Genomic DNA, 12691 nt, shown 5'->3' on the forward strand with positions numbered 1-12691 from the left:
TGAGTTTATACAAGTTGCATGTGAAGAGGAGATAAGAGAGGATAGTAGTAACACAAGAAAGTAAAGGGAGATGTTAGGAAGAAGGCATGAAAGGCTAAAAAGTAGTTTGTCTTTTTTATTTTATGTTTCAGCAGTTTAACATCATGTTAGTTTTTATAGTTCTTTTGATCAAATTTCAGTGCATAAGAATGGCCACCCTGGGTCAGACCAATGGTATAACAACTTGAAGGTGCTTCGTGTTAACTCTGTATAATATAACTTTTTCTAAAAAATGCCAAATATTGGACCTTAGCCCAGGATCTGGAGCCCAGTCCTCTTCCTAGTTCAAGTCAATGGCAACATTCCCATGGATTTAAGTGAGAAGAGGACCAGACCACACCTCTTACCTTTCAAAAATGAAGTTACCTTAAGTTAAGATAATAAACATATTAGAAATTACCTTTGCAAAATATATACTCTTATAAAACTTCTCATAATTATACAATCTCCTAAATCATTTTACACTCAGTTCCGAGATTGAAATCAGAGTAGTACTTGTAATCGATCTGAGCTCCGTCTATGAAGTCAGAGGGGTTGCGTGGGTGTAAGGGAAGGAAGGATTTGGCCTAGTACGTTTAATGGAGTTGTTCTATAAATAATTTTGCACTGAAACATTTTTTACGGACAGTTAACTCTTGCTATGAGTCTTTCAGGCTCTGTCTCTAACCTCTCTGATTTCTGCAGAGTGTAAGGTGTTGAGACTGCATTTATCTTGTGGGTATGCAAAAAATTGAGTTGTTAAAGTTCTGAGTTTGGAAAGATTGTTTTACTAAACCATAATATTGGTAAAGTATACACTTATTTATAGTTTTTATGAAGTCCCTTTTTATGTAAAAACCATGTGAGAAGACATGAAAGATTAGACATGTCTATAATTATAAATTTTTAAAAAAATTTTTGGAAGATTTATAAAATGGTGGAAACATTTTTACTAAACAGTTCTAATGTTAATTATTCTACTAACCTCACTCAAGGTGAATGAAAGACTGGATTTGTTCTAATGGTGAAGGTGATGTGTAGTTTTTAAGAGCAAATTTTTATTGAGGGTAATTAAGAAAATACCCTTTTATGTCCTCATTTGATCCAGTTTCTGAGAATAAAGATGCTTTTGTTTGCATAGCAACTAATAGGAGTTTAGGGTTACAAAACAGTTCATTCATTATTATTTTTAATATCTCACTTTTATAGAAAAAATGCCAATCTTAAAAGGTGAAGCCTCGCATTATAATTCCGATTTACATAACTTGCTGATCTGCTGCCAGTGTGTGGACGTGATATTTTACTCAGAAGATTTAAAGGAAGTAGTAGAAGCACACAAGATTGTTTTGTGCTCTGTAAGCCATGTCTTCATGTTACTTTTCAATGTGAAGAGTCCAGCTGATATTCAGGATTCCTCTATCATAAGGACTGCACAGACTCTGTTTGCAGTGAACAGTGAGGCTGTGTTTCCCGTTTCTAACCAAGGTTCACCATGCGGCCCACCGGTTAGAGTCATTGTTAAAGACTCTTTCTTCTGTTTTTGTTTGTCAGACATTCTGCACTTCATTTATTCAGGTATCCTGTCAGAATGGTTCCAGTGTTTACTATCTTTTTACAGAGCAAACATATTGCTATGAAGTGTGTATATTACCCTACCAAAATATATTCCTCTATTAGGATTAAATCAATTTGATTAAAAAGTCCATCTCTATAACCCATTATTTCGAAGAGCTTCTACATGGAAATGGAGCTTAACCTTAAAATTATTGCTTTTAGCACTATACATTCAGTTCCAAAGTCACTGAATCTAGTAAACCAGAAGCTTCTAAAGTGGAAAAAAATTTCCTCCAAAATTCTAAAAATGATGATAAATTTTCCATAAGTAACAGGTAAAAATGAATGTAATGCCAAACATCACCCTGCTAAAAATAGCTTTTCAGTGAGATAAATTTCAGAACAAAATAAAACTGTTAAAAATGGTTAAAAACATTGTGTACACTAGTATGTTAAAGAGAATGGGGAGCAACATTATCTGGTTTGTTGAAGCAGAGGACTGGGAGTCATGTGATCCGTGTTCTGTTTTCATTTCTGCCATTTTCATTTTGTAACCTTGGGCAAGTCACTTAACCTCCATTTCCCTATCTGTTAAAATGGTGCTAATTATATTTTTCTGCTCTGTAAAGCACTTTGTGAGATTCAGTTGAAAGACACAAAAAGTGTAAAGTATTAAAGAACACTGAATCATCTAGCAACTCTTTTTTGTTTGAATAGCCTATTACTTTGTACTGATACGACTTCTAGTTGTATTACATATGACATTCCCACTAATGAAAACTATAAGATATTTTTGGGAGGAAGTAGTAGTTCTCTAAATAATGCATCATTACATTCACAGTAATTAGAAATGTGTACCTATATATTGTTAGAGATGTTATATGTAAGGAAGCTGAGTTTATCTCCAGAATGATGGTTGTTGAAAGTATTTAAAGGACTGTTCCCTTAGAATGGCAGTCCATAGCCTTTGGAAAGGGCCAGGAATATTTAACCTTAATTCCTCCATGACTGATTCCAATCTTATGCCTTCAGTAAACCAGCATGGAGCATTAGCAAACTTTTTTGTAAAAATAATCTGGATGTAAATTATCTGGTTGGCTGAAAGAGCCTTCAGTTTGTGTACCATATTGGGTGTAAGCTGATTTTTTGTTTTTTGGCCAAAGTCTCATGCCAACCTTTGGAGGAGTGATCTTATATGAGGCTTGCATTGGAGGAAGTAGAGAGCTGAGCCCCCCCAGTAATGGCATTTAACCTCTGAGGAGCTCTGCATGCTTCCTGATTCTCATGGCTTATCTATCGCTGCAGTGGGGTTGGATTTCCCTGGCAGGACTTAGTGCTGCTACTTGGCAGTTCAGTACTGCCTTATATACATGTGTATATTCCCACTATTTATATGCTGGACAATAATTTGAAACAAAATTTAAAGTGGAAATTAGGAGATGAGCATCCTATGTGATTTTTCTGTACTAATTATCTCCCACTGAACACACATGAGGTCTATAAAGCAACTTCACCAACTAGATCACTATGCTACATGCAGACTTATCAAATAATATTCATATAGGAAATGTTTAACTATTAATATCCTTTTAATGACTTTCTGAAATTCTTTAATTCTCATCTCTTTCTCCTTATCTTTTTCTTTTGTTTCACTCCATTTCCTTTCTGCTTCTACTGCTCCAGAACTTCAGAGGAGGATGATACTGGCATTAATCCACTGAGTAATGGTAGCAGCTTAAGTAGGGCTTCAGAAGGAAAACCTCTGCTGGTCCCATGTATTTTAGCTGAGTGGCTGGAGCAGTCCTTACTAGGAGAAGCAGCACTTGAGTGAACTGCTTCTCTGTGGATCTTTGCTCCTTCCTTTCTGTTCAGCTAGTGGTGGCAGCTTCTCTGAAAATGCTCATCTCTTCAGCATCTCTGGACTGATGAGGGGGTTATTTTTTTTGAAGTAGGCAGAGGATTGAGGAAATACAGATGAAGGAAGGGGGGGCGGTGGTTGTAAAGGTAGGGAGAAATAGGGCAAGAAGAAGGAAAGGAAAAGAGATGGAGGGTAAGGAGAAAAGTGAGTATAGGTAGGTAGTTTACAAAATCGCAAAAAGAAATGTATTTGAAATCTATGCCAAATGTTTTTAATACACTGTTTTGGAACCTTTTTCTGTTTTTTTTTTGGTTTTTTGTTTTTTTTTTAAATCAGTCTACATAGAATAAATAAGTAATTTTCCTTACTTTAAATATAATACTTATTAAAACAAATAAAATTTAATAGTATAACTATTATATTTAAATTGTTAAACTTCTTATAAACCATTTTATAAGCTTAGTAATATGCTCAAGGGTGTGTGCTTTACCCAGTATACAAACACTGAAGATGTGTGCATATTGGCTGAATGCACACCTTGTTGTGTGCTATTGCTTCCTCATTCCGTAATGTTGTTCTGCATTAGATGCAGAGGACAAAACACTGTCTTGGAGAAGAAGATTCCTCACAGTTTGTTACTCAAGCCCTTGATAATGCTGTAAATTCAGCCTCTTTTAATGGTGACTGACTTGGAGATGCGGGGGGACTTTCAAAGGCACAAAGGAATTGAACAGCTAACTCCCCTTTAGTACTCACCAAAGTGAAGAATTTATAATGTTGGTTTAAATACCGTATGGGCATGCACTGTGTGAGCCTCTGTCAACAATACCTCATTTGTGACTAATAATAATATCCCTTTTATTCTATCCCTAGGCTTTTCTTGATCAGTCTGCCAATTCTTTCATACTATGGAGTTTTTCTGATGTGCACCAATAGTGACCGATTAATTTAATTTCTGTTATAAATCAGGGTTTAAATTTAGATCTTCAGAGAAGAAAGACTAGTGCAGTAATCCTTTGTGCTTTGGCTTGTAAATACAGTTTGTTGGCCTATGCTGGTGTTCTGTCTTAATTTTACCTTCATGTATATTAGCCAAAACACACAAGCAATTTATACTTGCATAGATCAAATTCTTCCCTAAGTTATAGCTTGCAATCTCATTAAGATCGCAAATGGTGTAAGTCAGTGCAGAATATGGTGCCTATCAGACTTGGGTCTTCCCATTTAGAGGATTTTTAAGGAAAATATGGAGTCAGGAAGAATAGAAGTCTAGTTTTTGAGATACAGTGTAGATGCTTTGTGCCCCACTATCAATGGATTCTATTCATAAAGTTGAAATAGACTTTCCCTCTCTCCCGCCACTGCTGGTATAGTGGCACGACTGGCAGATGGGGGTGAGATCAGGGTATTCCATACTGCATCAATGCCTAGCTGCTGTTTCAGCCCCTTGGGTTTGACTACAGTGGGTGAATGCGAGAGCACACTGAGGGTGTGCTCTGACTTGTGCCTGGTGACTGGCCTGCACAATGTGGGGCCTAGCATCACAAAAGGACATGAATATGAGCTGTATGCCACCTTTTCATCTCCCTTACCCCTTCAGACTATGTGCCTCTTATCTATAGTTGAGTCCCCCAACCCGAATGGTCATTGAAACAAAGCATTGATGTTTGAAGTTTATTCAGACAAAATATTAAACCATGTTTTTTACCTTGTTTCTTCAAATGATACCATATGATACCAGTTAAGTATACATTATTGCTAAATAAAGATATTTACTGTGCAGTTTGGGCTGGATCCTACCCCCATTAAGGGCAGTTGTGAATAGAATAAGGGTCTCCGAAAGAGGAGAGAGTTTTTTAAATGATGGAATATGCTACCTATTGCTGAAAGAGACTCTCTCTTTGCTAACCTTATAACCGTTTGGTAATGTTCAGATGGAAGTTCTACAGATTACTTTAAAAATGTTTGTTTTTCACATTTACTACCAAAAATTTTAGCAATTGCAGTTTAGTCTTTTGAAAATATAGATAATCCCTCAATTGGATAATTGTCTTTAAAAATCACGTACATGTAATTCAGATGCACTTTCTGGGGATACAGTGACTTAAAAATGAGCATCTGAAATTTTCAAAGGTGTATAATTGTGTGTGTGTGTGTCCATCCTCTGACTGACTTGGTCATAGGGGTATCATGTTTCCATAGGCACTTTTTATCCTGGCAGCACCATCTCCTCGATCACTTGACAAATGGGAAACTGAGGCACAGAGACCAAGTGACTTGCCCAAGGTCACACAGGAATTACGTAGTGGAGATGGAATTGAACTCAGATCTCCCATGTCCCAGGCCAGCACTTCAACCATTGAGCCGTCCTTCCTCTCTTAATGATAAAAAGTACAAACAGTGAAGAACGCATGAATATTCACAGAATTTGCCACTTTAAAATTCTTCATAGTCAGAGATGTTTGTGGCTCTTTATAATCAGTATAGAAACCAAACATCAAATTATCAGGTAATGCTGTTCTGTTCATCTGTTTACCAAATACCCTAAATACAATTGCTTAGTAAATACTTTTTGTTTAGTGTACCCTTGTGTGTATTTGGGTTCAGATTTTTAGTAAAATAAGTCTGGTTTCTTTGCCTGTGGCAGTAATGCCTATACACCAGAAAACCACAGCATCTAAGGCCATTAGCAACAGCAATCCCTTTTTGGTATCCTGTCAGCCAGTATTCCACTATAGGATGGTTTATCTCTTTGGAGACAGCTAAAATTGTCAATCATAAAGCAGATAACCCAGAAAGGCTTTCTTTGCTCCTTTAGAATCTTGAAAGTTTCTTTCCTGTAGCAGGGATGAGCGACACTGGGAACACCTATCTTTTTGGAAGTTAGTGTTTTCTGTTGACACCTACTTTTCTTAGTAGCAGTAAAGGTTTCAATTAGTTTTAAGTTTATTTTCTCCTGTATATTCATTTATGCATTTTTCATTCTTCATTTTATTCATAAATAGGCTTATTTCTTCCAGACCCATGAAAGAAGCAGAACAGACAAAGTAATAATGTTCTTTCTAGCTCCGTATCTTTGAAGTCCATGATCTTTTACTTTCTTTCTCCAAAATAGAACTGCTATCTGTGGAGAGCCTAACATATCTGGGTATTTGACCCAGAATACCCACAGGAAGCAGATTTTTTTGAAGATGTTAGAAGGTGCCATTTTTACATAGTCACTTTTTGGACTATAACTACATGTTAAACTTTTTTTCTTCAGATGACAGCTGGGAGCACGTATGTTATAAAGCAATACGCTCTCACAGTCGGATGCTAATGGACTCTCATATTCAGCAAGTTTTTCAGTATCCTTTCTGTGGGCCCAGTTGCCCTTTATGGTGATTGGGCTGGATGGAGTCATAGAGTTCTCTTCTAAAAACAGAATATCTATGGCAGGGGTCCCCAACGCCATGCCTGCGGGGGCAGTGGCGCCCGCCGGGGCAGTTGTGTGCGCCCGCAGGACACCATGCTGCCGAAATTCTGCCACTGAACGCGGCCACCTGAGAACCCCCCGCCGAAATGCCGCTGGCGAGGCTTCTTTCCGCTGCCCGCCACAGTCTGTTGCAAATACGAATGTGCTATTCCCACAGAAAGGTTGGGGACCACTGATCTGTGGAATGCTTAATCTTGCATTTCGGCAGTTTTTGGAGAGGTGGAATTTTTCTCTCATATAAGCAAGTACTATAAAATTTCTAGGAGAGCAGCTACTGAACAACTGGAACCTATGTAAGAATTATCAAGACCCGAGAAATTTGTGGATATGTGATCTTTTTTCTCTTTCAGAATAGTTTCCAAATTTTGATCAGGTATATGTGTAGGATATTTATGGATACTTTAGCGTACAGTTCTTGACCTGTAGATACTAGGCTTTCACTAGGGAAGATTTCACTTGTTTTTTTAACTTGAATTTTTTGATACTTATGTGTGTTTCAGTAATGGCTTTCTTCCTCTCAGTCTAGCTTTTTCTACTTGATCTTGCAGGAAACTTTTGATTTAACATTTTAGATGTTGCTGTAGTTTCCTTGGCAATTAGAGATATCAAATATAAATTCAATCCAGAATCCGAAGGAGAAGAAGTTGGTTTGTAAAGGAAGATCTTGAAACACAAGTATCTTCCACAATAGATAACTTTAGAACTTTAGAAAGTGTTATAAAAATAAAATCTAATTTCTTCACAGTATCCTAGGATTTTAAGGAAGAGAGCGCCATATGCCAAAGAACAAACTTATTTTGTACTGTTGAGAGCATACATACTAGGGAGGTGAGCATAGTATAAAACCCTAAATAGATTAGAGTTTTCAAAATTTTAGAACAGATTTTAATAGAAAAGTTGTGTCCCATTCACATTTGTGAAGCTTACCTCCTCTCAAATTTAGCAGCATTTCTGTGGAAACTACAGCAATTGCTTACATGGAAAAGTAATATTAGGAAAATACTTTAATGTAGTTTCTAGTCCTTTTAATGTAATAGGAAGGAGCCAACACTGTTATCAGCCAGCTCTTTGCAGGCCGCTAATGGCCCAATGACAGTAGTTTGAGAACCTTGGGACTAGAAAACATAACAGGGAAAACACAGAAAACGAAAATCTAAATAAACTGATTTTGGTAGAAATGTCCTGCCCCTTCCCTGTTCTGCCTCGTGTGTAAATTGCTTTAAGTAGCTGATCCTTTAAGCTTCAGCAATGTAGGCATCATTCAAAATGTCAAATAATTGATATATTAGGAGAAATTAACATAGTTAAATGCCTGATTCTGTGCTTAAACAGAATCTTTTCTGAAATTGTACATACAAAGTTTATACAGGACCTTGAGTTAAGTTCGTCTTGATATTTTTGAAGCAGTCGAGGGGATTTAGATTTTTTTCTATGACATATCTAAATTGCCTAGACTTCTTTGAGACTCTAAATCAAGATATGCTAGCCTTATCTTGCAAAATCCTGATAAAGTCAACATTACATCAGTGCATAGGGTTGACCATTGCAGAGTTATAATTTGTGCTTTCTAGGGCACAAACTTGCTGAAAAATCTTAGTAACAAAAGTGCTGTGAAATACTTTTTTCTATAAAACTGAATTGTTGGGCATGGGCATTCTTTTATCTGTCCATGAAGTCCCATGCACATTAATTTATATGTAATAATATGGACCAAAAAGCTATTCCATGCCTTAAGGATGTAACTTGGTTTTGTCATAGGTGCTTTCCAATGGGAACTGTTGGAAGAAGATATAAAAAAGAAGTTGAAAGACCCAGGAGAAGTTGAGCTCATGCTTGAGAAAGTTAAATGTATCCTGAAAACTCCAGGAAAGGTCAATTGCCATTATTTTCTTTTGTAATCACTTTTAGCATAGAATAGCTGGACTCATGAAAAATAACTTTTCATAATGATCTTTGTTGTACAAGTATTGTGGTTTGCAGAATCTTGTCTGTCAGCTGTTTTTTAAAAATAAATGTAACAAATGTATTTTGTAGCCATGTTGATCCCAGGATATTAGAGAAACGAGGTGGGTGAGGTAACATCTATTGTTGGACCAACTTCTGTTGGTGAGAGAGACGCTCAGAAGTTGATCCAATAAAAAGATGTTACCTCTCCCCCTGTTGTATAATAACATAGGTGCACTTCCAAAGCACAGTAGTACTGTAAGTTTGATCAGTGAAGTCTACGTAACAGTAGGTTACTTAAAACGATTAATAATACTTTCTCCATCACAGTCTGCCCGCCAGTATTAACAGTAATTCAGATGTAATAGAGGCTGCCCCAGGAAAGCTCTGCCATTATGTGTATCTGCCAGAAGTTCTGCCTCTCTAATAGAAATCAGGAGGTGGTTTCTTTAAGTGGGTGTTGTGAAGTAAATATCTGTCTACTAATAATTTATATTTGAACCAGAGTTACTTCACAGGGAAATGTAGTTCACATGAAAATAAGTGTATTAGTCAAAAATACATAGTGGTCTAATTTTAAACAGCTCTTAAATAAATTTACCTCCTCTCTGCTACTGCAAAGCTTTTACAAAGGTTTTTTTTATTGACTTAAATGGGAAGTGGGTTGTACCCTAAATTGAGTGTGTTAAACCTCCCCCCGCCCCAAGACAAAATGTGAATCAACAAGTCAGTTAGCTTTTGTGAATAGAAGTTGCTGCTCTCTGAATGGCAAAATTGCCAACCCCAAGCATTCAAAGGTTATGAGCCAAACCCAAATATTCATGAAATTGGTTTAAAAATAATCCAATATGTATTTTTTGATGGGGACAAAAAAAAATCTCATGATTTTTATTTGCCTTTTGGTTTTTGAACCTTAAGTGTGCACTTGCTTAGCACTGTCAAGCTTTACTTCCCAGTCATGAGAGCTAGACACATACTTTTTTAAAAATGAAAGTTGAAGCTCTCACAAGCTCTTGATTTCATATTTGGGGCTTTAAGAAAAGCACTAAATATACTGAGACTCACAATAAAATTGCAAGAGTTGACAACAGTGCAACTGACAGGTGGAGGGTGCTTGAAAGGGAGTCCTTCTTTGTAAAGCTCCATGGCTAGGCATCTCTGCACGCTGACCCGTCCGCAGGTGCCATTGGCCACAGTTCCTAGCCAATGGGAGCTGCGGGGACAGCATGAAGAGTGGAGCCCCCTGGCTGCCCTTATGCGTAGGAGCTGGAGCGAGGCCATGCCGCTGCTTCCGGGAGCCGCGTGGAGTGGCCCCCGACCCTGCTCCCCAGCTGGAGCACCGGAGCGGGGCTATGCTGTTGCTTCTGGGAGCATGTGCAGCGGCCCCCGACCCTGCTCCCCGGCTGGAGCGGGGCAAGCCCCAGATCCCGCTCCCCAGCGGGAGCTTGAGGGCTGGAGTAAAATGGCTGGCTGGCCGCATTTTGCCTACCCCTGTCTTAAATGGACCTTTTATTTCTCTTGCTTCCCTGACTGGCAGATGGAAGGGTCATGGAAAGAGAGAGAAGACTCCTATTGAAAAGAGAATCTTTTAAATTGGTACTCTCTCTGGCCCCTCTAGCTGCTCTGCATATATAGTCGGGTTTTCTTGTAAAAATAAAAAATATTACATAAATTAGATCAGATTTTAAATATCAGTTGAGCCCTGTTTAATAAACTTCATTCAGGAAAATTAGCAGTATGATTTTAATTACTATTATTTTTAATTTGGTTTCCCTTCTTAATTACTTATATAGAACTTAATTTATGAATTTTAGCTTTACGTAAAGTTTCTAAATTCATAAAAATTATTTGAAATCAATAATTGAAATCAAAGCGAAAGAATTAGCTTTTGAGGAGGGATTTGAAGGGAGAAAGTGAGGGCACTTTGGTTTGGTTTACACTACCAACTTAGGTCAGTATAACTATGTCACTCAGGTGTGGAAAATCCACACCCCTGAGCGATACAGTTATCTGACCTAACTCCCAGTGTAGACAATGCTATATTGATGGGAGAGTTTCTCCCATCGACATAGCTACTGCCTCTCAGGGAGATGAAGTACCTATGCCGATGGGAGACGCTCTCCTGTCAGCGTAGGTAGTGTCTTCACTAAATGCTACAGCAGCGCTGCTGCAGTTGTGCCACTGCAATGCTGTAAGTGTAGAAAAGCCTTTGGTTTGCAGGAGAGGGGTATCGTTGCAGATGTAGGCTGTAGTGTACTGGGAAAAAAACACAAAGGTGTAAGTGGGAGCAGGAGACAAAGGGAATAATGACATGAGGAATGGTCTAACCACAAGCTGACATGAGATGTAGAAATGGGAGCTTTAACAATGAGGGTGAGCAATTACACCTTTTCAAAGGAAGAGACAAGGAACCAGTGAAGGGTCTTGAGAAGGGTAAAGACATGACTGAAATGGCAAAAAGATTTTTATAGCTTTTTATGTTGAAAAGGTGAGAGATGAAATGACTGGAGTGGAAGAGTTTACAATGGTCCAAATGAGAGAGAGAACAGTGGTATGAAACAGGTTGTGATAATGGGGGTTGTAGAGAGAGAGAGGCAGATTTTAGAAATGTTACAGCAGAAGCAGTAGGTTTTGTCAAGATTTTTGCATGTGGGCAGAGAACAAAAAAGGTGCTAGGGATCTTCAAGATTATAAATTTGAGAGATGGGGAGGATAGTGGAGTTGTCAACAGTGATGGAAAAAGGAATTAGGAGGAAAGATGAGAATCATTGCATTTCATGGTAGAAACAATATGCAACACCCATGTACAACTAGGAGGCAATTATACATGTCAGTATCTTTGTCTTGCAGGTAAATAGTGCCAAGAACTGCAGATCTCATCAGACAGCAAGACCCTTGCAGTTATGTGATACTTCTCTCAGGCTTTTTTTTAATACACATGTGTTAGCTGATGTCATCTTCCAAATACAAGGTACAGTGTCTCAGTTTTTCCTTGTTTTTTTCATAGATACTAAGGTCAGAAGGAACCATTATGATCATCTAGTTTGACCTCCTACACAACGCAGGCCACAGAATCTCACCCACCCACTCCTGAAAAACCTCACCTATGTCTGAGCTATTGAAGTCCTCAAATCGTGGTTTAAAGACTTCAAGGAGCAGAGAATCCTCCAGCAAGTGACCTGTGCCCCATGCTACAGGGGAAGGCGAAAAACCTCCAGGGCCCCTTCCAATCTGCCCTGGAGAAAAATTCCTTCCCGACCCCAAATATGGCGATCAGCTAAACCCTGAGCATATGGGCAAGATTCACCAGCCAGATACTACAGAAAATTCTTTCCTGGGTAACTCAGAATAAAAGCTTTGTAATAAAAATATTATGAGCTACCAACAGCTTATATGTCTGCCCAGAAATATGCTTGATCAGATCATGATTCCTAGCCCGTATGGGCTCCCAAGGCACATGAGGGTTAGCTCTTTTTACTGCAGGCAAAGCTATACAGTAAAGGGGAAGACGTAAAGTAGGAAGCTGGAAAAAGTGTAACTTGCTGCCTCATGAGCTGAAAAGTTTGTGACGAAGCTACTTAGAGAAAACAGCACGAGCAGTTGCAGTAGAAGCAGCCAAGTTAGCTGGAGATGAAAGAACACCTTTTGCTAAATTTAGAATGTGCACAAGCATCGTAGCTCTAAATTTAGAACAGAGCTGGAAGGCTTTGAGATCTGATTCCCAGTTTGATAAAGTGCCGCTTCTGGGATGCTGCTGACAGCACCTGCACTGAGCGAGGAATGCATCAGTGCTCGCAGCCATCACGTGGAAAAGGAAAGAAGAAAAGAAACTCTGGTGATCT

The 12691-nt window shown here is 38.4% G+C and overlaps 1 protein-coding gene across 9 annotated transcripts in view; it reads left to right on the plus strand.

The window, feature by feature from the left end:
- The window catches only part of RHOBTB3 (Rho related BTB domain containing 3), a 73660-nt gene that overhangs the window by 41839 nt on the left and 19130 nt on the right, over positions 1-12691 (plus strand). For 7 of the 9 annotated variants that reach the window (XM_037903259.2, XM_037903258.2, XM_037903260.2 and 4 more), the window contains 3 exons: positions 1228-1593; positions 8664-8776; positions 11700-11820. In XM_037903259.2, the coding sequence (XP_037759187.1) occupies positions 1228-1593; positions 8664-8776; positions 11700-11820 (600 nt within the window). The remainder of the gene's footprint in view (positions 1-1227; positions 1594-8663; positions 8777-11699; positions 11821-12691) is intronic. The other 2 variants (XM_043547697.1, XM_037903265.2) reach the window with 1 other exon arrangement.

Source organism: Chelonia mydas, chromosome 5 (assembly GCF_015237465.2).
Source record: "Chelonia mydas isolate rCheMyd1 chromosome 5, rCheMyd1.pri.v2, whole genome shotgun sequence".
NCBI classification, from domain to species: Eukaryota; Metazoa; Chordata; order Testudines; family Cheloniidae; genus Chelonia; species Chelonia mydas.